The following is a 26545-nucleotide window of genomic DNA, read 5'->3' as shown; positions in this document are numbered from 1 at the left end:
GCACCAACCGACGGCCATGAATGGGATAGACTTAAACTCCTTACACAGATGTATCCAATGGGCAACTTGATCTTTATTTGGGTCCCCCAGTAAGGGGGCTGGCAGCTATCTCTGATAAAGCCTCTGTTTCCTGTTTCTGATCACCTGTTTCCCCCCCTGGATAGGCTGCCACGCCATGGCACTGAGGATGAGGATGCACTTGGTCCTGATGGAGCTTGATGGACAGGGGTAGATTTGTGTGAGTGGCTCCCCATTTCTGAGGGTTGGGAGAGGGAAGAGGGATAGAGGCTGCTACTTGGAGCAGAAGAATGAGGGGGTATGATAGGGATATAAAATGAATAAATAAATGAATTAATTTTTCAAAAGAATAAGTTTTACAAATTCTCTCATTCTCTTCATAATGTTTGGCTCTGGGTGTTCATATTTGTTCATATCAACTGAAGCAATAAGTTTCCCTGATAGTAGGTGATCAAGACAGAGTAAGTGTTACAGAATATTATTAGTAGTCATTTTATTAATTGGTTCATTTATCAGAACAGTAGTATATTGCTTTATACTAGGTACTTGGCCAATGTATTCTCAGGTACTTGCTCACAAAAACAATTTCAGGTATTTTTTTTTGGTGTGAGCTGTAAGTCAAGCTAGAGGTTCATTGGTTACTCCCTCAAGTTGTGGGCCATCATTTTACTAGCACGACTTTCAGGCTGGACTCCAGTGTGTGTGTGTGTCTGTGTATGTGTGTCTGTATGTGTGTAGTAATTTTTACTCATACCTGTTTGTATCCTTTGTTTTATATTGCTTTTATTTTTCTTTCTTTTCATGGTTTATTTAGGAAGAACAGATAAAAACACGTGTGGGAGTTAGAAGGCTAATAATGAAGGAGAAAAGGAAAGAGAAACACGTGATCACAATAACATGTATGGAGAACTGTATTTAACAAGTCAACATGATGAACAATTCTCAAAGGTAAATTCTGGATTCTATTGAATTTAACTATTGAATCTGAAATAATTTACTTTTGTTCATTCAAGGTCAGAGCTTAGATAGTATAAAAATACTGACTAGGATAAATAACAATATACAAGGCCTACATCACAGAAAGTCTTACACATTCATGCAAATGTCTAATACATAAAAAGAGAAGATTAAAAAGTATAGCTCTCTGAGAATTCATTTCATTTTATGAAATTATTACAAACTATTGAATAATGTACGCTTATAAACGAGCATACTTCACATGTTATAATTTAATGTGAATGAATATAAACCAATTTATCAAAAGTGAAGAATTGTGAGCTGGAAGTACACAAATCACTGTTTAGATATTAGTAATCAAAGAGAGACATTGGTACAGGTTCTGAAGATCTGCATACAGCTGGGCACTAGAAGTAAAAGGTAGATTTAATAGAATCCCTATGTAATAACCTTTTATCTGGAGAATAAGGTAGATTAATATAGCACTTGGGGTTATAGTGTAAAATTGTCTTCATTCTAATGAAATAAGTAGCTCATTATAAGGTTTTCCCCAAATTTTTGCCATGCCAAAATCTTATTCAGTTTTTATAAAATGTGTAAGCAAAAAGGAAATCACAATATATTTCTGTCTAGTAACAAGGGCATTGGAAAAATATGGATTCATATGGAAAGAGTGGTGATTTAATAAGAAAGATATGAAATGTTGAAGAGGTAAAGATAGACCCAGCTCATTTTTTTTTTTTTTACTAATAATAGACAGAAAAATAGATAATTTGGGTGGAAGTCAGCTTTCTAATTTAGAGAAATAAGTAAATAACATTAGAAAATGAGAAAATAAGGATGTATTTCATCAAAATATAAACTAATGAATGTAAAATCCTTAACTACAACATAGTCTCTGACTAGTTGGGTGATGCTACACTGAATTAAAGAGTTCTGTAAATTAAGAACACAGACTAATCTGTAAGATGGACTTTCCCTCTAGAATGTGCTTTGAACCTGATGCAATGAAGTGAGTTCCTATCTGGTCTTAACAAAATAATGTAGCACTTGGGGGCAAAGATGCAGCCTAGCAGCCCTGCACTGGAAGTCAAGATGGAGAAGACTTCCATGGCCACCATGACCTTTCCCTTGGTGCTATGATAGACAGGGAGGAAGGTGACCCACACACTGAAGAACACCAGCATGCTGAATGTCAAGAACTTGGCTTCATTGAATGTGTCAGGCAGGTTCATGGAGAGGTAAGCCACAGTGTAGCTACCAAGTGCCAAGGAGAAGAGGTATCCCAGAACACAGTGGAAGGCAACAGCTGAGCCCTTGTTACAGACCAGGATGATGTGCTTATGTTCAGACTGAGAATCTGAGTCTACAAAGGGAGGCGAAGAGCTCATCCAAATTCCAGAGATCCCAAGTTGAACAAGGGTGCAGATGGGAATGATGAAGTTAGGGGCCTTTGATAGCATGAGCCACCTCACCATTCTCCCTGGAACAGTGACCTTGAAGGCCAGCACAACAGTCATCGTTTTGGCCAAGACAGTGGAGAGAGCCACTGTGAACAGAACTCCAAATGTGCTCTGCTGCAGGATACAGGTGGCTGTGTTGGGTTGGCCAATGAAAAGCAAGGGGCAGAGAAAACAGAAGGTCAGAGTGATGAGCAGGATATAAGTGAGAGTCCGATTATTGGCCTTGATGATGGGAGTGCTGTGGTACTTCACAAAGACACCAAGGACACCAGCTGTGATCACAAAGAAGCCCAGGCTCATGCAAGTGAGAGCCATTCCCAAGGGGTCTTCGTAGGACAGAAATGTCACTGATTTCTGTAGGCAGACATTCTGCTCTGTGTTTGCATAGTGATTATCTGGACATTTCACACAATTATCCACATCTGGACAGGGAGAAAATTATTTTGAGTCAGTATTCAGCTTTCCTTTATAGCCCAAGCTACTTCCCTGTACCCGTGCTCTGGCATGTTACTTGAATCTCTTTCCTTTGTTGTTTCAGGCTTAATAAAGTAGTGCAAATTCCCAAATGGTGTCTAATCAATAATGTTAAGCAGATACCGCTTATTGTCTCTATTGAGACCTGAAGTGAACAGTTCTATTCCCTTATCTTTTTTCCTAAATATGTTTGATATTAAGTGATACTTTTGTGTGTGTGTGTATGTATGGATATATATATATATATATATATATATATATATATATATATATATATATATATATATTCTTGACTTATTGAATGAAATTCCATAAACTGGTGTCATCAGATTTCATCCTTGTGAAATATATGAAGAATGAATCGGTCATGCATGTCCAGTATAAGAAGGAAACGGTGTTTTCAAATGTCTCTCTTATAATGTGGTTATTGATTATTGGCCCCAAGTTTGCCTATTTCATGGTTTTTATTGGATGTCCCAAGGGTACATGTGGAATGAGAATTATGGGACTCTTGACAGCATGAGAACTCCCTGTGAGACTGTTCAGGATGATGTATGAATAAAAGATTATTTTACAGATGGATATAAAGCTCTTGCTTGTGATCTGTGCCTTCATGTCATACTGTCCCTCTCAAGTCACTTCTCATCCCTCACAAGGCTTTCCTCTTTTGTTTACCACTTATTTTCTTTCTACTGTTTTCTAACAGAGCATGAATTCATTGTAAGCACGAACACGTGTATTATTTAGTAAAAAGTATGGTTTTAGTAAAAAAAAAAAGGCATGTCAAATATGTGTTGATATTTACATATGCAGTTTTCAGAGACGATACAGCTCATTCTCAATTTTGAAGAGTAAGATTCTCTATTTTGAACCCTTCAGCATTTATGTTTCGTGTCTTTTTCCTGAAACTGCTCTCAAACAGAAACCGCACAGTGTTCGAAGTTGACATTTCAGATTTCCTCAGTGAATACATGTAGCATGTTCATGAACTTACATAGTAACCAGCAAACACAAAGCTCTTATTTGCACAGTATGCTTTTGGTCATTTGTAGAGCCATTCTTAATATGCACATTTTGAAATGAAGTGAATTAAAAGTCCTCAAAATTTAGAAAATTTCTCTTTTCATGAAGGAATTTAAAAACATATGAGGATTCATGGAATTCATATTTGATCCTAAACATTAAATTAATAATTGAAAATTTTAATTAAGCAAAACTTAGTGATGTGGAATTCTTTCTTGTTTTCCTACATATTCAAAATTGTTTCTGTATGTGCTCCTCAACTATACTGTTATCAACTACCCTGTGCCTATTTATGGTTTCTTAAATGTATTTTACATAGAATTTATCTATTATTCCCAGATCACCTTGGAAAATAGATCCTTCCACTTCAATGTCCTGGGTGCTCTGAGAACATGAGTGTCCATATATGCCTAGCTTAATTTCAACACTGACATTAATAGAAGTAATGGTGTGTCATTCCAGCCACTCGACAGGAGAAATTATTTCATAATTTATCTATTCTATGTATATGAATCCATTGATACATTACAAAAAATACAGCCATTTGTATACATTGAGTTAGTGAGTAGTAGCAGATTCTTTAAGCTTAAGTGAATCAAGTAAACTCAGAAACGCTACAACTATAAAATCAATTTTTGCTCAATGGAAGATTCTCATGATTGGTTTGTGACATATCTCCCTAATGTATATTTTCTGGTCCAAATTTTTAGGAATTTAAGATATGTTGCAGATTGATCCCATTCATCTCAAGGTGGCCCATACTGCATATAAAGATTGGAGAAATAGGGAAGGAAAGCTATTCATTAAGGAAATGTTGAACATTATGACACATGGCCAAAAGTATAAAGCTGGATAAATGGTCGTTTGGCACAGGGCACCTGTTACTCTTAACTAAGAACCCTCGTTGCTTTTAAGTACCCGCATGGTGCATCAGTGCTTTCTGACTTCATATTCACTGAAACTGATGTTACTTAATATTTATCATGCACACCAAATATGCTCATGGTTCATACACATGCATGCATGCACAAATAACACTCCTAAACAAAAAAAGTGAATAAATCTTTTCTAAAACTTTTAAAAATATAACCAAAGATTAATCAATTACTTTCTAATCACCTTTGAGGAATCTTAGAATGGTGACTTACATTATGAAAGCAAGAATGTGAGGACCCAGCCATGCATTTCTGCTAATACTAAATTAAACTTCTTTCAAAAATATAATAAGTTTATAATTTATTCTCTGCATGTTAAATGTCATGGTTAAATTAAAGGGTATGCTCTAGGATAGACAAAAATGTTCTCTTCTGGCACAATGCTTTGCAAGGATGAAAAACCATGGTCAAGTATAAAATTTAATGGGCAGAATGACATTTAAAGTGATTATACAATGAACTAAATTGTTTTTACTTTTAAATGAAGTTAAAACAGGTCTTATTCCTGATGTTTCTTCACACACAAAAAAATTCCATGTGCTTATTATTGAATACCACTCTAGATAGGTCAGAAATGCCCCAATAGCATTTACCTGTTTCATTGGAAATCTCATTATCTGCACAAGGAGTGCAATCATAGCAACAGTCAGGCTTCCCCTCTTTGGGGGATTTTCTGAATCCAGGAACACAGCTCTCACTGCACACAGAGCGAGGAAGCTGAAAATTAAGTACACAAGACAAAATAGTCAATAATGTACAGTTTTAGGACACTTAAATATCTAATACAATACTAAACAATGAGATAGCATGTCTTTGTATTTATAGCTTCATAGTATTGTTTGTATGCTTCTAGCTTGAATTAGTATTCCCTCCAAAGTTCAACGTGTTAGAATGGTCATCCTAAGGCAATACATTTCTGAAGAGTTGTAGACATCTAAGAGGTAGGGAAGGAGTTCCAAGATGGTGGCGCCTATCACACACTGTATCCGATCTACAGGGGCCGGACTGGGAGCTATAGACTGCAAGAACTGGAGAACACTAGGTGAGTGGGGCCCCACACAGTGCAGACTACAGGTGGGTCTGGGCCTAGGTCAAATAATAGCCCACAGAGGACCTGAACCCACTCCCCAGACTTTGGAACAGAACCCACCTGCGGGCTGCAGCCGGCTTCTATAGCCCAGGTGCAGTGTGTGGGAAGGTGGAACAACAGAGCTCCTGGCCTGAGGAAGTCTCAGGGAAACAGGTTAATCTGTCCTTAGACACCCCCACCTGCCCCACAGCAGTCCACAGAGAGCCCTGGAGACCACGGGGAAGCCCGGGCGGTGGTGAACGTGGTATCCAGCAACAGCACACAGGATTTTGGCAAGTCTGGGCTAGAGCCAGGCAGTTGGCCTCAGTGGACCGCGCTTGAAAAATTGGGCTGATAAAACCTGGCCCGGACAACTCCCATGGCCCAGCAGGGACCCCCATGCTCATGGGAGAAGCTAGACTCCACTGAGGGTCTAGAAGGGGGTCTGAATTGTGACCACAGCTCACTGGGATTGAACCACCAAAGGTGCTCAATCTAGACTGTTCCGCTATCTAGACTGCTCAGGGCAGAAACCTGACTAAAGGCCACAGCGGTCCGGGCCTGGACAATTGGACAGATAATGCCCAGCCTGGACAGTCCTCATGGCCGAGGAGGGACTCCCATGCTCTTGGGAGAATTGGACAACCCCAAGGGGTCTGGATTGGGTCTGAACTGTGGCCGTATCTCAGTGGGACAGAACCACCACAGTCCTGCTATCTGAACAGGTCTGATTGCAAACCTATCTACTCACTACAGCAGTCTGTACCTGCACTGTTGAGCAGTTAAAACTTGGCTTGGCCAGTCCCCACTGCCTGGCGGGGTCTCCCACATGCCTGGGACAGGCTGGACTGCCCCAAGGGGTAAGAAGGTCAGGATAGAAAATTAAGCAGTGGCTCCCAACACAGCTGGTCTGAATTCCCTCAGTAACGTGAACGGAATCAGGCAGAAGCCTACCTATGCTGACCCAATCAGGAGCTTAAGGTGTAGAACAACATCTCCTGCAGCAGAAATCAGGTCACCTGCTGATTCCAGGAAGAACTGCCTGATCCCCACAGGCAAAGGCACATGACCAATAATCACTCACCAACTATCCACTCTCAACAACCAGTGAAGGACACCAGAAGCTACTACCCAAAATCTGAGATAGCAAGACATCTAAAGGACAGTGTAAGAATGCAAACAACAAAAACAAAAACAACTTGACATCTCCAGATCCCAGCTATCCCAAAGGAAAAAACCCTGAGAACTCAAATACAATCGAAATACAAGAAAATGACCTCAAATTTTTAGTAATGAAGATGATAATGGAGGAAACAAATAAAATCCATAATCAAATGCAGGAAGATGTAGCCAAACAGGTGGAAGACATAAAAGAGGCGTATAGAGACACACTGGAAAAATGTAGGAAAATACAAACAACCAGATGAAGGAAATCAATAAAACAGTTCAAGATCTGAAGATGAAAGCACTAAGTGCCTTTATTGGAAACATCCCACAGAAGCAACTTAACAACACAGCTGGAAGTCCTGGAAAACAAAGAAGCAGAAACATCCAAGAGGAATAGACATCTGGAAATAATTAAACTCAGGGCTGAAAGCAATAAATTAGAGACAAAGAGAACAATTCAAAGAATCTACAAATCCAGGATCTGATTCTTTGAGAAAATCAGCAAGATAGACAAACCATTAGCCAAACTAACTAAAAGGCAGAGAGACACTATCCAAATCAACAAAATCAGAAATGAAAATAGGAGACATAACAACAGACACTGAAGAAATACAAAGAATCATAAGATCCTACTTTAAAGGCATACATGCCACAAAATTTGAAAATCTAAGGGGAAATGGACAATTTTCTTGATCGATTCCACTTGCCAAAATTGAATCCAGATCAGTTAAACAAATTAAATAGTCCTATTTCTCCCATACATATAGAAGCAATTATTGATAGTCTCCTAACCAAAATAAGCCCAAGGTTAGATGGTTTCAGTACAGAATTCTACCAGACCTTCAAAGAACAGCTAATACCAATACTCTTCAAGCTACTTCAAAAAATAGAAATGGGTGGAACATTATCAGTTCATTCTATGAGGCCAGAGTCATGTTGACATCTAAATCCCACAAAGGCCCAACAAAAAAGGAGAATTTCAGACCAATTTCTCTTATGAACATTGATGCAAAAATACTCAATAAAATCCTCGCAAAACGAATACAGGAACATATCAAAGATATCATTCACCATGACCAGGTAGGCTTCACTCCAGGCATACCGGGATGGTTTAATATATGTAAATCCATCATTGTAATCCACCATATAAACAAAGTGAGAGAAAAAAACCCCCATGATTATCTCCTTAGATGCAGAAAAAGCATTTGATAAAATCCAACACCCATTCATGCTTAAAGTTTTGGAAATATTGGGAATACAAGACACATACCTAAACACAATAAATTTGCAGCAAGCCAAAAGCCAACATAAAATTAAATGGAGAGATATTCAAGGAAATTCCTCTAAAATTGGGGACCAGACAAGGCGGCCCACTGTCTCCATATCTCTTCAATATAGTTCTAGAAGTTCTAGCCAAAGCAATAAGACAACAAAAGGAGATCAAGGGGATCCAAATGGGAAAGGAGGAACTCAAATTATCCCTATTTGCAGATGATATGCTAGTGTACATAAGTGAACCCCAAATTCCACCAGAGAACTCCTACAGCTTACAAACACCTTCAGCAAAATGGCTGGATACAAAATTAACTAAAAAAAGTAAGTAGCCTTCCTATATACAAATGACAATCATGCAGAGGAAGAAATTCGGAAAACTACACCCTTCATGATACTCACAAGCAACATAAAATATCTAGCAATAACTCTAACCAAGCAAGAGAAAAACTTGTTTGAAACAAACAAACAAACAAACAAAAAACCCTTCAAATCTCTGAAGAAAGAGATTGAAGATGACATCAGGATATGGAACGATCTCCCTTGTTCGTGGATAGGGAGAAATAACATAGTAAAAATGACCGTCTTAACAAAAGCAATGCAATCCCTATCAAAATACCTACACAATTTTTTTATTAATTTATTCTTGTTACATCTTAATGGTTATCCCATTCCTTGTATCCTTCCATTCTTCCCTCCCTCCCATTTCCCCCTATTCCCCTCCCCTGTAACTGTTCCTGAGGGGGATTACCTTCCCCTGTATATGCTCATAGGGTATCAAGTCTCTTCTTGGTAACCTGCTGTCCTTCCTCTGAGTGCCACCAGGTCTCCCCCTCCAGGGGACATGGTCAAATGTGAGGCACCAGAGTACGTTAGAAAGTCATATCCCACTCTCCACTCAAGTGTGGAGACTGTTCTGACCATTGGCTAGATCTGGGTAGGGGTTTAAAGTCTATCGCCTGTATTGTCCTTGGCTGGTGCCTTAGTTTGAGTGCACAATTTTTTAAAGACAGTGAAAGATCAATTCTCAACTTCATATGGAAAAACAAAAAACCTAGAATAACCAAAACAATCCTATACAATAAAAGATCCTCTGGTGGGATTTCCATACTCAAACTCAAGCTCTACTATAGAGGAACAGTAATTAAAACAGCATGGTTCTGGCACAGCAGTAGGCTGGTTGATCAATGGAATTGAACCAAAGGCCCATAAATGAATCCACACACACATGTGGTCTCTTGATTTTTGACACAGGAGCCAAATCTATTCAATGGGAAACAGATAGCATCTTCAACATATGGTGCTGGTCTAACTGGATGGCTACACGCAGAAAAATGCAATTAGACCCATATTTGTCACCATACACAAAACTCAAGTCCACATGGATTAAAGACCTCAACATAAATCCAGAAACACTAAATTGGTTAGAAAAGAAAGTGGGGAAGAGCCTGGAACATACTGGCACAGGAGACAACTTCCTGAACAGAACACCAACAGCCCAGGCCTTAAGGTCAACAATTAACAAATGGGACCTCATAAGGCTGAGAAGCTTCTGTAAGACAGGAAACACTGTCAACAGAACAAAGCAACAGCTTACACACTGGGAAAAGATATTCATCAACCCTACATCTGACAGAGGTCTAATATCCAAAATATATAAAGAACTCAAGAAATTAAACACCACAAAACCAAATAACACAATTGAGAAATGGAGCTCAGAACTAAACAGAGAATTCTCAACAGAGGAATATGGAATGGCTGAGAAATACTTAAAGAAATGCCTAATGTCCTTAGTCATCAGAGAAATGCAAATCAAAACGACTCTGAGATTCCAGCTTACACCCATCAGAATGGCTAAGATCAAAAATTCAAGTGACACCACATGCTGGTAAGGATGTGGAGAAAGAGAAACACTCCTTCGTTGATGGTGGGAATGCAAACTTGTACAACCACTTTGGAAATCTATCTGGTGCTTTCTCAGAAAACTGGGAATAGGGCTTCCTCAAGACCCAGATATTCTACTCCTTGGAATATACCCAGAAGATGCTCCAGCACAAAACAAGGACATATGTTCAACCACGTTCATAGCAGCCTTACTCATAATAGCCAGAACCTGAAAACAGCCTAAATGTCCCTCAGTTGAAGAATGGATAAAGAAATCATGGTAGATTTACACCATGGAATACTACTCAGCTATAAAAAACAAGGAACTCCCAAAATTTGTGGACAAATGGGTGGAACTATAAATGATCATACTGAGTGAGTTAACCCAGAAGCAGAAAGACTCACATGGTATATACTCACTTATTACTGGGCACTAGCCCAAAAGGCATATCCCATGAATGTCTTCACTTACCAGGAGATTGGGATAGATGTGAGGACATGCTACTATGACTCTGGGTAAGAGAGATATAGGAGATGGTACAATAGAAGGATCCAGAGGGTCCTAGAAACCTACAAGAAGAACATTGTGACCGGTGGATTGGGGCCCAGGGGGTCTGCTCACACTATTGCACTAACCAAGGACAATACAAGTAGTAAATATTGAACCCCTACTCTGATCTAGCCAATGGACAGGACATTCTCCACAGTTATGTGCAGAGCAGGGATTGACTCTGAGATGAACTCTGGTGCCCCATATTTGACCACATCGCCTTGGGGGGAGGCCTGATGGCACTCAGGGAAAGAATAAGCAGGCTACCAAGATGAGACTTGATAGCCTATGACCATATAGTAGGGGACGTCATAGACCCAGGGGAGGGGAATAGGATGAAGGTGAGAGGGAGGGAGGAACGGGAGGATACAAGTGATGGGATAACAATTGAGTTGTAATCTGAATAAATTAATTAAATAAAACATTAGAAATGTGAAAAAAAGAGGTAGGGAAAAATAAGAGAATATTAGATCACTATGTACTGTACCTGTCTAAAAGAGCAAGCAACTAGAATGAGATATTGACACTACTGTGTGCTTCTCAATCATTGGAGAAAACAACATTTATATAATGGTGTAGTAAATATTCTTTTGGAAGTACTTGACCTTGAAAGTACTAAGAATTAAAAATGTAAACAAATTTTTGGGCCTTCCATGTGAGAAATAGTCTATATTACAGTCCTTGGAGTAACTAGCATCTCTTTGTTGACTCTTTTTATGGACAGATTGTAACCAAGAATTGTGAAGATCAGTATTCACCTCAAGCTACTTCCTAACAGAAAAAGCACTGGGAATCACTGTCTTGGGCTCCTTCACCATGATTGCCTGACTCATGTTGGACAGCTGCTGCTATGTGAGACCCAAGTAAAATCTATTTTCCTAAGGTGCTTCCTCCTGGTGTGTGTGTGTGTGTGGTGTGTGTGTGTGTGTGTGTGTGTGTGTGTGAGTGTGTGTTATTATTTAGCCATGTTCTTAAATTTTCAGTAGAAAGTCATGTAACTATGCATGCACACGTGCCCTCCATGTCACTGTGTACTGCCAGGAGCATGAACACATGCAAAAAATAATGAGCATGTGCTGATATTTATTACTCTGAAGTCAAATTAATCCTCTTGCTAACATGATTTCTGTACAGGAGTTAAATAGTAAAACACAATGCATATTTCTTACTTGAAATTATGCCCATATAGAAATGTGTGTGGAAAAGAAACCAAATTTTCAGAAGAAAGTAATATAACTTCATATCCACATGGTGTTTTTTCTTTCTTTCTTTGTGCTGATGGACACTGTAAGGAATCAAATATTATCAGGTTCTCAAATTAATGTTTACTTCTGTGGTGATCATTTCAATGAGATATAATCCAACACACCTCCGTAAATCCTGTATCCCATTGTATCATAGAATCAATCAAAACCAGTTGTTGACCCTGTGGAGCTTTGGAAGAAAATGATCCAACTTTCACCTTCTGTCTGAGACCATTTGGAAAATTCCAGAAATTGACAATATCATATTCTGCATCTATTTTCCTTTCTGAATCCAAAATCACTTGGCTTTCAGCACCATTTTTTAAATGGATATTCTTGAGAAAATGGTGGAGCTAAAAGAGATGCAGAACCTTAACAGATTCATTTACAAAAACATTCGACAGAATCCAATGAAGAAAAGGTTCTTACTGACTTTAACCTCAGCTTAGAAATGCAAGCTACCGGAAGCTATTACTGGATTATGATGAAAGCCCAAAAATGACATTATCATAATATTTCTAGATTGGCAGTCAGTGTCAAAAAGAAAGATTGACACAAACACACAAATACAAATACGAATCAGATTTAACTAAGTGATGTTATTTGAGGCAAATTTCCATAATCTTGAGATGCTAACCATATCTAATTAGTTAACAAAAATATTCAAAATTCAGTTTGTAAATCTTTGTTTTGATTTCCAATGTTCAATAATATGGTCATATAGGTATCATAGCTTTTGATTCATCATTTGGCCCTTAAAGGTCTACTAGCATTTGATAATTTAGGATATACTTCTCCTATTTCTGTTGTGAAATATACTGAGAGATAATTGGGTTTCTAATTGAGTATTTTACACTGAGAAAATTATTTGGATTTTGGAACAAAATAGAGATATTGATATCTACACATTCAACCCTTGTTACTGCTACACACTCATCATGGACACACGTGTCTGCTGTGATGTTTAGAGGTAAAATCTTCTACAGACTACAATAGTATATTGAGTGCTTTTAGAAAGCCTCAGAGTGTCACGGGAAAAGTGACAGAAGATGCAGAAAGAGAAACTACCTTCCAAGGGTGGACATGACCCTGCCCATTTAGATGAGAATGGAGTTCTGCTTGTTTGACAGTCATCTCATGGAGACTATGAGCCACAGCATACACAGAATTATACATGTTGTAACTGTCCACAGTCATGTCCATTTCCCAGATATTTAATGGAGAAAATGCCAAGGAAGCATTAGGCAGACAGTTATCCAATATTTTACAGTCCAGTATAGAAATGGAGCAGTTGAAGAACGAATGCCAAAAGCGAACAAGATTGTGGTCTTCTGGGTAATTGAAAGGGTTGTATGACTCAACAAACATTCTAAAATTAGGATTCTCATGATGGCGGTGTGCAAAAAAGAGACTCCCATGAAAAGAATCAACGAGAAAATGTTTAGCATTGCCTGCTTCCCATTGTGAATTCATAACCCATACTTTCCCTGTTATTAGGCATTGCATGTTTTTTAACATTGTGGTGTGTAAAGACTGAGTGTCATCATAAACAATAACAACATTTGCTAAGGATATCACAGTTAACTGCAATATTTCTTTGGATGTGGGGCCAAACAAATGCAAGTTCTCTGCCACCATTTTCACAAAAGCCACACAAATTTTATTCCTGTCCATCTCTCCTTTGAGGTCTGAGACAACCTGATTTCCTCTGCTGTTATCTATGACAACAAGCCCCACCCAGGTCCAGCTGAAATGAACCATCAAAGACACAATACCACATGGCAATGATGTGTCCTTTGCTGATGTCTGGTAGAGAGAAGAGAACTGGCTTCTGTCACTCAGCATAGTGCTAAATGGCCCAAAACTAAGCTGAGGGAAATAACAAAACAGAAACAACAATTAAATGCTGTTATAAAATCAATCATAGACCTGAGGCAGCACTTGGTAAAAAGTAAATTTTGTTCTTGGTGTTTTAAATGACTATCTAATTTCTGGAGACGCTTATAGAGAATTCTTGACAAGACAAAGGATTTGCAAAACACCCACTGCAAGCTAACAGCTCCAACCTCTTCTTCTCCTCCTCCTCCTCCTCCTATTACTACTTCCATATTTAAAGCAAAGTATATGAGACTACATAAATAAATGCCTTATTTCCTCCCTTTGATAGAGGAGAGTTGTGTCCCTCTCTGTTACATGAGAAAACACACGAAATGTCAGAGGTTTAGTAGTAGTTTCTTGTTTTCTCACAGATTGTCCCTCACCTGTGGATATTTGTAGAGATCCAGCAGCCTCCCAATATCTGCAGATGTCATCCAGGACGGTCCTGTAAGAATAGCAGCAGCTTTGTTCTCCCTTCTACATCTGAAATTGGGAAAGATTTTTCCCACTCCTGTGAGACAAGTAAAAGCCTCGGCCAGAATATCCTGTTTAGATTTGTGGAAAATATAGAGATCATATCCTAGAGATATATTGGGTAAAACATGAGGGTTTCTGTTGATCTCCTCAATAGCGAATATGAATGCCAAAGAACATTGGAAGTTCCAATAGTTGAAGCTGCAGAAAAAATGGCCAATATTGATGAAAACATCACATATCACCTTGCCTACCTGTCTGATGCAATGGCTTTTGTAATTTCAATATCATATTCCTAATATATATATATATATATATATATATATATATATATATATATATATATATAATATTCCTACTTTTTCATCATTCTACTAATGTTTATAATTAAAATTACCATTATATAGAGCAACTGAAGTTTCAATTACCTAAAGCCTTAGATCAATCTATAATTCTAAGAAAAGAATATTTTATTGAATCAATAGCATCTGTGGAATCTTCTAACAATACATCCATATTCCAGGCCCATTATTAATTTGAAGCTTTAAGAAACTAATTGGCAAATGGAATCTTTCCTCCTCAAGACCCACCTCTTTTGTACTAAGCAATGGAAGATCTCACACCATGCTCACACCATTCAGCCTTCCAGGCAGAAACTGATGTTTTTCCGTTTTTCTGATTAAGGGACAATGTTGCTTCTGGAAATCTCTATCTAAGACTTTTATTTCCTGGACATAGCAGTCAATCCATAAAGGATATTTGGATACGAACCTGGGAGGGGTTTTGGACTACTCAATGCCAGCAGGCTACTCTGAACAATCTTTACTCTCTCCCATTGCTACTGCCATTTCTTTCTTGTGCTCATAAAAACAAGAACATGGTAGCTGTGTGAGCCCATATGGTTTTCCAGCCTACCATCATGATTGAATCCTCTGGTGTTTAGTTGAGCTATATGGAATCAGTTTGTGTCTTTTTTTCTCATCTGTCTTTCCATTTCTCTTGTTCTCTGATTATTTTTTGCTACCACCAAAGAAAGCAGATTACAAATGGACCTGGAATATCCTGATGGAAAATGTATTTGCTTTACCATGAGTTACCTTCACCCAGAACAGAAAACAACTGCATGACTTTCGGTATGCTTCAATTGGGGATACCCAGCAAGATGGACGCAGCCATGTGATTTGGCTGCCATCTTGAATAATAATAATATCATTTAAAAAGAGATAAACCACAACAAATACAAGAACACTGAAATAACCCCTGTAGCTTATCAAACCACCATGGATTAGAGTTGTAACTCAACAACTAAAGAAACAACAGAGTTTCCAAACTCAGGGAAACCAAACAACTCTCAACTAAAGGATCATTGAGTATGGAATTAAAGAAAGCAGTTAAAGATTTTCTAGAGTTCAACAAAAATGCAGGCACAACATACACAAATCCATGGGACACAATGAAATCAGTGCTGAGTGGAAAGTTCATAGCAGTAAGCATCTTCATAAAGAACTGGAGAGATCTCATATGAAAAACTTATCAGCATATGTGAAAGCTCTAGAACCAAAAGAAGAAAACACACTAAATAGGAGAAGAAGTTTGGATGTAATCAAACTTAAGGCAAAAAATCAATGAACTAGAAACAATGAGAACAATACAAAGAATCAATGAAACCAAGAGCTTGTTCTTTGTGAAAATGAATAAGAAATTCAAATTCTTATCCTTTCTATGTAAGAGACAGAGGAAAGAGTATCCAAATGAAGAAAAATAGAAATTAAAAAGGAATATTACAAGATAGACTGAGGAAATCTTGAAAATTATTAAGCCTTATTTCAAAACCTGTATTACATAAAATTGGAAAATCTAAAGGAAATTGACAATTTCTTGGTAAGTTTGACTTAGGAAAATTAAATCACTGTCAGATAAACATTTTAAACAGTCCCATAAGCCCTAAGGAAATAGAAGCATCATACAATGTCTCCCTCCTGCAAAAATAAAAGTTCAGGGGCAGATGGTTTTAGCACAGAATTCAACCATACTTACAAAGAAGAGCTAATACTAATATTCCTCAAACTATTCAACAAAATACAAAGAGAAAAAAGAAATTTGCCAAACTCATTCAAGGATGCCGCAGATACCCTGATACCTAAACCACAGAAAAAGTCAACAAAGAAAAGGAAATTCAGGCCAATTTCACTCATGAATATTGATGCAAAAATCCTCTAAAATACACTCACAAAATGAGTCCTAGAACACATCAAATATATCATCCACCATGATGAAGTAGGCTTTATCCCAAGAATGCAGTGATGGATGAACATATGAAAACATATCTATGTAACTCACCATATAAACAAATTAAAAGAAATATTCACAGGATTATCTCATTAGATATAGAAAAATCCTTTGACAAAATGCAACACCCCTTTATGATGAACGTCTTGAAGATACCAGGGATATATGACTCATACCTAAATAAAATGAAAGCTATATCCAACAATAGCCAAATTCATAGCAATTCCACTAATACGAGGGGAGAGACAAGGCTGCCCACTCTCCATATATATCCTCAATATAGCACTGGAAGTTCGAATGCAGGCAATAAGATAATGAACTGAGATCAACGGAATACAATTTAAAAAGGAAGAAGTCAAGGTACTGCTATTAGCAGGTGATATGATAGTATACATAAAAGATTCCACCAAAGAACTGCTACAGATGATAAACACATTCAGCAGAATGGTAGATACAAGGTTAATTCAAGAAAATCAATACCCTTCCTGTGTACAAATGACAAGCTACCTGAGAAAGATATAGGGAAAAATACATCCTTCACAATAGCCACAAACCACATAAAGTATCTTGATGTGACTCTAATCAAACAAGTCATAAATTTGTATGATAAGAACTTTGCATATCTGAAGAAAAAAACTGAAGAAGATGTGAGAAGATGGAAAGATATTCCATGCTCATGGATTGGCAGGATTAAAATACTAAAAACGGCCATACCAAAAGCAATCTACAGATTCAGTGCAATCCAATCAAAATACCACCACAATTCTTTAACTACAATGAAATAACAATGCTAATCCTCATATGGAAAAACCAAAAAACACAATACATAAAACAATTCTATAAAATAACAGAACTTCTGGAGGTATCTCCATGCCTTTCTTCAAGCTATACTGCAGAGCAATACAAATATAAAGCACATGGTCCTGGCATTGAAGTAGACTGGTTGATCATTGTAATTAAATCAAAGGTCCAGAAATAAGCCCACACACTTCTGGGTAGTTTATTTTTGACAAAGGAGCCAAAAGCTTACAATGGAAAAAAAGATAGCATCTTCAGCAAACTGATGTCTACTTATAGAAATATGGAAAGAAATCCCTTTCATCACCCTGCACAAAACTCAAGTCAAAGTAAATCAAAGACCTCAACTTAACACCAGATGCACTAAATCTATTAGATGAGAAATTGGGGAAGAACCCTTCTCTGAGGTATAGGGGAGTGGGGAAGGGGAGAGGAAGGGAGGGTGAGACTAGGAGGAGAGGAGGACGGATGTTGCTATGACCTCGTTATAAAGTAAATAATAATAAATAGATTTAAGATTTAAAGATGCATATGCCATGTGACATCCTATCATCACGGAAAAAATGTCACCATATGGAAGAACAAAATGGTAGACACAATTATATTTCATGGTCCCTCTGATTCCAATGGGATCCCCATAGCACATTCATATTAGACAAGGGAGATAAACAATTTCCCCAAGTGCTTGTTTTGTAATGTTACTGTTTTGTTTTGATTCTGAAAGCTTTTACAGGATAACCTTTAATGGCTTCTCAAGAAAATCTATAAATTTCCCCAGGTATGTGGCTTCAAAACTGGCAGATTGACTGATATCCACAGATATTTGATACTTGCATATCTGTTCAGAGATTCACAGTATAAATTCCAAGTGATAGACAGCCTATTTCCAGCAAAGTACAGCTATGGAAGGCTCTGCTCTGTTTCACTGTTTACTAGTTCTGCCTGATAAACTCAAACCAGTTTCTTCTATCTGAGATAAAACTTTCATCCTTATTCAGTGTTCCTTGTTCTATATGTATCTGTTTGTCTTTCTACCACATATGAAACATATTTACTAAGAATCCCTTAAGTTATGTTTTCCTTTCACAATGAAGATAGAAATTAAAAAATCAATAATCATAAAATATTTTATTAATATTTCCTTTTCTGTTATTTATGTACAGGCTGTCTGTCTATATAGGATTCTGGTTTTCTTTTTACATCTGTACTTATTACCTAATTGATTGTAATTAAGCGTTCTTATAAATTAAACATGTTTACATAGCTCTAATTCATTTTTTGCACCAAAACTAAACTTAAGAAGTAACATGAAAAGGCAAAAAATATATTTAATCAATACAACTGAAACAGCCATCTTCACTTCAACTGTGGTAGACTAAAATAATCACACCAGAACTTCTTAAATGTTATTACATATTTATAAAAAAAAAAAGGATATGACCAGATACTGTTTTTAAAGGTGAGAGGAAGAAATATATGTAATACAAATTTGTCATCAGCCACATTCAGAACCTAATTTTCAATGTGGCAGATATTTTCTAAAAATGCTCTCATCAGAAACACTTTACCAATTGTGAAGTTATAAGACAGTTCCTTGAGATACATAGAGTATGAGACTTAAAGAAAATTAATGTGGCATTAAAATTTTTATGGCCTAAGCTAAAAAATCATTAAAAACTACCTGTAATTTATGTTGAATTTTCCCTGTCCTGGCTCCAATGAGGAGAGTCAAAACAGAGAGACAATTAACTCAGTGCTTACAAGAAAACCAGAGTCAGGGCAAGCAGGGCTGTTGAGTTATGTTCATTAAGAGGGATATTAATACTAGGAAAGGCCGGAAGAATCATGTTCTTCAGAAGATCAAGTGAATACTTAAGCCTGAATTTTCAAAAGGCCTTAATAAAACAAAAGCAGGTTATTATTGTTAAATGCACAATCTTAAGTACTCACCAGCGAAGCATGATCACTGTTAAACTACTCAGTGTGTCTCTTCAGCATCTGAAAGAACTGCAGTCCTAAAACTTACGTTTAATCGCATAAAATGTTGCTTAAAGAAACATTTCTCACCACGGATTCTCTCTGTGATATACGGATATAGTTCAATGGCCCAAATTAAAAAACAAGATGTTTGATTACCTCAGGACTGTTTAAATACTCAGGTCACTATTATGCTTCATTTAAACACTGTAGAACACCATGTCTATCTTCAAAAATATTTTTGAAAGTAGACTGTGTCCTTCAAACACTAAACCTATATGTTCCTTAAATGAAAGGTGCTGCACGATCTTCTGTCATCAAACTCAAAATTGGGGGAGTTCTTCAGGAATCTCAACTGGCTTCTCTTATGAAGCCAGGCACATCTTTATGCCACAGAATGATGTAAAACTAAAACACAACATCTGATTTAAGTCACCATCTGTTTTGGAGAGCTCTGTAACATAAACCCATGATACAATTGCATTTCACCTGTCTGAACATAACGCATCTTAATAATGGTGCTAAAATATGTCTTGTAACTTTAACTTTTAATGGATCCTAGAAGTTATAAGAGAAAAGATACAGTGGCTGATTTTGAGCTCACACAAGTCAGCTCAAAATTCTTCAGTGTTTGCATCACACCGCTGGCCTTAAAACAGGGACAAAAAAATCACACCTATGACAAGCCCTGTCATGAGGGTTTTAGATATGTTCTTGCATACTCTCTTTGTACAATAAGGGGAGAACTGCCACAGTTATATTCTTAATTTCACTCTCCATAAAATTTATACTACTCATGACACTCTGACTTTTGTGTGTCACAGATGTTACCTCAGTCACATAAGACACTCCTACCATGAATGCTGTGAACAGATGGCTGTACTATGTTCAGAATCTTTGTCATCTGTTTAGTTGTAAATTGACTCCTTTGAGGGACCATACTGGGAGGCACCCAACTGCTGCCATGTCTATACGACCCCTCTGGTCAGATCAAAAAGTTAAGATATCCACTTCATAAATCCATAAAACAATTTACAGTGATCTTTCAAAGCAGAACTAATGGGAAAGCCCCCTCACCATTCCACTGCCTAGATTAGAGGAAAGAAAGGAACATTTATGATTAGCATGCAAAGGCTGTAAACAGGAATGTCAGACACACAGCCAAATAACATTTCTTAGCACTTAACATCTTAATTTGAAAAACTGTGCCAGGCTGTTTGCAAAGGTTTAGGAGCCACAGCCAGGATGAGGAAGAATGCCACTGACAGAAGACTCGGGGAGTTTAAGGCTCTGGTGACTTCTAGAGAGCCCTCTCTGCTTTGCACTTTCAGAGTAAGGTGTGAGCTCTTAGGTTTCTGTTCCTACAGCCCCTCTTGCTGCTTGTCGCCATGCTTTCACCCACCTCCACCCTTATGGACTCTAACCCTCTGGAACTGTAAACTTGCTTTGCTGTTAAAAAAAAAAAAAAAAAAAAAAAAGGAAAGAAAGAAAAGAAAAATTGTGTTAGGAAGCTAGCTCAGATATTTGTGATAGCCATTTAACAAATTGATCAAAACATGATATAATGGTCCTTGATAAAATAAATAACTGATACACTGATGGGAACTGCTGTTCTCTGTGAGCTATGTGATTATTTGCAGATCCATCAAGCATGATGGGCAGTGGTAGACTCTGTGTCTTTATATCAATATCTGTGGCTTTGCTATATGTGTCCCTGGGTTCACTTTGGTCTTCCACATCATGGAAACAAAGGAGTATATGAATACTTCCTAACGCATGCACACACAAACACTCATAGACTCATAAAAGAATTTGTAATATAAGGAACTTCTCTGCACAATCCAGTGCTCCACCACCCACCACATAAATTGACATGGCATGTGCTCTGACGCACAGTTACAGACAGTTGTCTCTCCCTTTGTATAAGTTGAAGGTATCTACACAGTTTATGGAGTTGGAGCAATTTGGTAAAAATCAGGACAGGCACAAAATTTTTATGCAACAACACAAAGTTTTGAATGTTTTAGAACTATTACAGTTATGATATATTCAAGTACAATTCTAAAACGTAACATTCTTGGACTGCCAGTAGATAGATTAATGGCATAGAAACTTATTACTATTTATTATAGCTCAGATCTTGGCTTGATACCTCCTCCAATTAGCTTGTGGAAGTTACTCAACCCTGTTTTTTTTTCTAGTCATATCTGCTAAGTAATTCTACCAATTTGCCCTGCCACAGTCCTCTGACCCTATGGGTTAATACTAAACATCAACCCTCAGTGGCTTTCATGAACATTAGTGTATCTTTCTGGACATATATGACTCAGTTGGCAAGTACTTAGAAAGAAGGATTAAATGGAGGAAATGTTTAAAAATTAACAGAATCTACAAAATTTCTAATGAAAATTTAAAAAAAAAATCTGAAATCACTGTAATAAAAGAAGTCTCAACTCCAAATTTTCACATTCCTCCTTTTAAATCAGGAGCAGCTGGCACAGGCAAATCCCTGTCATTGTGATACCACATAAGTGTAGTTACTAAAATCATCAGAATTCTTTCTCATGGAAAACTGAACTCTGAAATTTCCCAAAACCAATGTTCCAAAGTTTTCCCCACATTCCTCCTTCAGAGAAAACCATGAAATATTACACCATGTCTATGTGGAGCAAGGTGAGAGGTTCAGTGCATCAAATATTTAAATAAAACAAATAAAAATAAACTCCTCTTCTTTATTATAAGAACTGAAAGACACACCTAAAACAGAGTTATATTTCTACAAGACAGGAAGCATCAATGGGGAAATAAAAGTTACACTAATGTGCAGGGAAAGTAACTTAAAGCCACTGAAAACTGAATTCTGAAAAGGAGTGATATTTTAAAACACTTACTTTAGGTCAAGAATTTCTTCATAGTTAGAATCAATCTTTTTGTTCACAATATAATAATCAGAGACAGAAACAAATGCAGCAATCACCACATTTCCGTCACTGTACTGATTCCATTCTAGGTTTAATTGGCACGGAGAAGCATTAAAAGAACTCAAAAGAGAAAGAGCATGTAGGATCCATAAAATAAATATCCAAGAAAACATCATAAAATAGAAGTGCCTACCACCGTGTAAGCATGAGTTATGTGGATCTGAAAGTGGCCATCATCTATATACTCAGCTCGTGTGTTTGTGAGCACAGACATCTGTGATATTTTTAGTAAGTGAAGTCAGCACCCTAATCACATATTTCTTAAACAAGCCTCTTGTACTCTGCAGGGAATTCTGGAAAATTGTCTTCCCTGAGACTTCCATCTGAGACCCTACATTTAAGACTTAAAAAAAAAAAATCTTCAAAATACATTTGTAGATCTTCCTTAACCTCAGGCCATAAGTTTTTATTTAATACAACAAACAAGATATGAGGGGTGACTCTTCTTGAGAAAATTGCCCAAAACTTAGTACAATGATAAATAGATATAATAGTTATTTAGGATTACACAAATGTCTCTGGACAGAGGATGGCATGGGAGGTGAGAAGAAAACTATGCAGAAAATGTCCAATGAAGTAATGGCCCAGGGATAATGAGTAGGAAACCCAATTCTCTAAAAGAAAAGAAAATATATATATATATATATTGTTTATGCCAATCTAACTTGTTAAAGCCTGGAGGAGTCTTAAACTAATTTCTGTCGGAATCTTCCATATTTACAAATGAATGTTTTTCTACATTCCAAAACAAAACAAAAAAACCTGTCTGATTCACTTATGGAAAATGAATAGACTGAATACATGAATTGCAAATCAATGAGTTAATATCTAACCATAGATTAATTAATACAAATGTTTAGATTAGGTCTTCCACTTACATCCTGGATTCTGACCTACTGTGCTATTTTGTTGTCTTTCAATGTAATATCATTGTTTTCAGTATAAAATCCGTATACCTCCCTACATCCACAGAAAGAGCTTCACCTACTATTTATTTTTTAATATTATGTATTTAAAGAAACCCTTTCATTAAGAAAAAAAAAAAAGAAACATAACAGTTCATATAGTCTACCCACCATCTGTTAGTTCACAATATTTTAAATGAGGTTAACCTGAAGAGTAGAAAGTGCCATGATTGTAAATTTAAACTTGGGAGTTCTTTTGTAAATGTTTTTGTAAACGTTGGCGTTTTAATTTCCTGCACTACAGCTTCTGAAATGTCAACTCTTAGACCTCATATTTATGAATATATGCCTAGACCATAGACTTTGGCTGCTTCCCCAGCTAGCTCGTAACATATTTTACCCCTTTCTTCCACTCTCTGTGTCCCACGTGGCTGGTTATCTCTCCTCAGTTTCATATGTCCATCTTTTCAGAATATGGAGCAAATTTCCCAACTCTGACTCTATCTCAGAGTTCATCTCTCTCCCTTTCAGAGCACCCACCTGCTATAACTGGTCTCAGTTAATAGGGATCAGATTTTATTGACAGCTAATGCTTACACAGAGACACAAGAGATTATACCTGCATCACCTGACTTTAGTTCAGTAAAAGGCTCTTTATCTTATAATAACAAGCCATATGCAATTATAACAACTATGAACCAATCAGATAAGATTTACATTCACAACGCCCACTCCATATGTATTTTCCAACTTTGGAGAATGAAACTGCTCTATTATCTATCCTATCTTGGTGAGTTTAAAGTTTTTTTTTTTTAATTAATTTATTCTTGTTACATCTCAATGTTTAACCCATCCCTTGTATCCTCCCATTCCTCCCCCCCCCCATTTTCCCATTATTCCCCTCCCCTATGACTGTTCCTGAGGGGGATTACCTCCCCCTGTATATGCTCATAGGGTATCAAGTCTCTTCTTGGCTACCTGCTGTCCTTCCTCTGAGTGCCACCAGGTCTCCCCCTCCAGGGGACATGGTCAAATGTGAGGCACCAGAGTATGTGAGAAAGTCATATCACACTCTCCACTCAACTGTGGAGAATATTCTGACCATTGGCTAGATCTGGGAAGGGGTTTAAAGTTTACCTCCTGTATTGTCCTTGGCTGGTGCCTTAGTTTGAGCGGGACCCCTGGGCCCAAATCTGTCTATCATAATGTTCTACTTGTAGATTTCTAGGACCCTCTGGATCCTTTTATTTGCTGTTCTCCCATGGCGTCTCTCATTTAGAGTCCCAATAGGATGCCTTCCCCTCTGTCCCAGTTTCCTGGTAAGTGAAGGCTTTCGTGGGACATGCCCCTTGGGCTAGTATGCAGATATAAGTGAGTATATACCATTTGATTCTTTCTGCTTCTGGGTTAACTCACTCATTATGATCATTTCTAGCTCAATCTATTTATCCACAAATTTCGGGAATTCCTTGTTTTTAATAGCTGAGTAGTATTCCATAGTGTAAATGTACCACAGTTTCTTTATTCACTCTTCTACTGAGAAACATTTAGGCTGTTTCCATGTTCTGGCTATTATGAATAAGGCTGCTATGAACATGGTTGAGCAAATTTTCTTGTTGTGTGCTGGAGCATCTTCTGGGTATATTCCAAGGAGTGGAATAGCTGGGTCTTGAGGAAGCCCTATTCCCATTTTTCTGAGATAGCACCAGATAGATTTCCAAAGTGGCTGTACTAGTTTGCATTCCCACCAGCAATGAAGGAGTGTTCCTCTCTCCCCACATCCTCGCCAGCATGTGGTGTCGCTTGAGTTTTTGATCTTAGCCATTCTGATGGGTGTAAGATGGAATTTCAGAGTTGTTTTGATTTGCATTTCCCTGATGACTAAGGAGGTTGAGCATTTCTTTAAGTGTTTCTCAGCCATTTGATATTCCTCTGTTGAGAATTCTCTGTTTAGTTCCAAGCCCCATTTCTCAATTGGGTTATTCAGTTTGGTGGTGTTTAATTTCTTGAGTTCTTTATATATTTTTAATATTAGACCTTTGTCAGATGTAGGGTTGGTGAAGATTTTTTCCCAGTCTGTAGGCTGTCGCTTTGTTTTCTTGACAGTGTCTCCTGCCTTACAGAAGCTTCTCAGCCTCATGAGGTCCCATTTATTAATGGTTGACATTAAGGCCTGGGCCGTTGGTGTTCTGTTCAGGAAGTTGTCTCCTGTGCCAATATGTTCCAGGCTCTTTCCCACTTTTTCCTCTATGTGGCTTAGTGTCTCTGGTTTTATGTTGAGGTCTTTAATCCACTTGGATTTGAGTTTTGTGCAAGATGACAAATATGGGTCCAGTTTCATTTTTTTACACATAGACCTCCAGTTAGACCAGCACCATTTGTTGAAGATGCTATCCTTTTTCCATTGAATGGATTTGGCTTCTTTGTCAAAAATCAAGTGACCATATGTGTGTGGATTCATATCTGGGTCTTTGATTCGATTCCACTGATCAACCAGCCTGTTGCTGTGCCAGCACCATGCTGTTTTAATTACTTTTGCTTTATAGTACAGTTTGAAATCAGGTATGGAGATTCCTCCAGAGCACCTTTTATTGTACAAGATTGTTTTAGCTATTCTGGGTTTTTTGTTTTTCCATATGAAGTTCAGAATTGAACTTTCAATGTCTTTAAAAAATTGTGCAGGTATTTTGATAAGGATTGCATTGAATCTGTAGATTGCTTTTGGTAGGATGGCCATTTTTACTATGTTAATTCTCCCGATCCATGAGCAAGGAAGATCATGCCATCTTCTCAGGTCATCTTCAATCTCTTTCTTCAGAGTTTTGAAATTTTTTTCATACAAGTCCTTCACTTGCTTAGTTAGGGTAACTCCTAGATATTTTATATTGCTTGTGGCTAATGTGAAGGGTGTGGTTTTCCTAATTTCTTCCTCTGCAAGCTTGTCATTTGTGTATAGGAAGGCTACAGACTTTTTTGAGTTAATTTTGTATCCAGCCAATTTGCTGAACGTGTTTATCAGCTTTAGGAGTTCTCTGGTGGAATTTTGAGGGTCACTTATATACACTATCATATCATCTGCAAATAGGGATAATTTGACTTCCTCCTTTCCCATTTGGATACCCTTGATCTCCTTTTGTTGTCTTATTGCTCTGGCTAGAACTTCGAGTACTATATTGAAGAGATATGG

General features: G+C 37.5%; 3 protein-coding genes and 1 pseudogene across 3 annotated transcripts in view; 2 read left to right on the top strand and 2 right to left on the bottom strand.

Moving 5' to 3' along the window:
- Positions 1 to 26545, top strand: part of LOC127203988 (zinc finger protein 721-like) — a 1570727-nt gene that overhangs the window by 134010 nt on the left and 1410172 nt on the right.
- Positions 1 to 26545, bottom strand: part of LOC127203992 (zinc finger protein 431-like) — a 436824-nt pseudogene that overhangs the window by 114216 nt on the left and 296063 nt on the right.
- LOC127204012 (zinc finger protein 120-like) overlaps positions 1 to 26545 on the top strand; it is a 428901-nt gene that overhangs the window by 141882 nt on the left and 260474 nt on the right. The window lies entirely within an intron of this gene.
- On the bottom strand, positions 1932 to 15329 carry LOC127202964 (vomeronasal type-2 receptor 116-like). Its single transcript, XM_051161799.1, has 6 exons — positions 15324 to 15329; positions 14318 to 14662; positions 13125 to 13925; positions 12182 to 12409; positions 5464 to 5587; positions 1932 to 2860 (listed from the first exon to the last, which is right to left on the bottom strand). Exons 1-6 carry the CDS (start codon positions 15327 to 15329, stop codon positions 1932 to 1934), a joined length of 2433 nt encoding a protein of 810 aa, XP_051017756.1.

This window comes from Acomys russatus, chromosome 19 (assembly GCF_903995435.1).
Source record: "Acomys russatus chromosome 19, mAcoRus1.1, whole genome shotgun sequence".
Classification (NCBI taxonomy): Eukaryota; Metazoa; Chordata; class Mammalia; order Rodentia; family Muridae; genus Acomys; species Acomys russatus.
The sequence above is the reverse complement of the archived record's forward strand: the minus strand, read 5'-3'. Positions and strand labels throughout refer to the sequence as shown.

Coding starts and splice junctions, on each gene's coding strand:
- LOC127202964 (XM_051161799.1), bottom strand. Junction 13,926..14,317: donor ATCTCTACAAATATCCACAG/GTGAGGGACAAT, acceptor TATTTCCCTCAG/CTTAGTTTTGGGCCATTTAG. Junction 12,410..13,124: donor GTCATGTCCACCCTTGGAAG/GTAGTTTCTCTT, acceptor CATCTCTTTTAG/CTCCACCATTTTCTCAAGAA.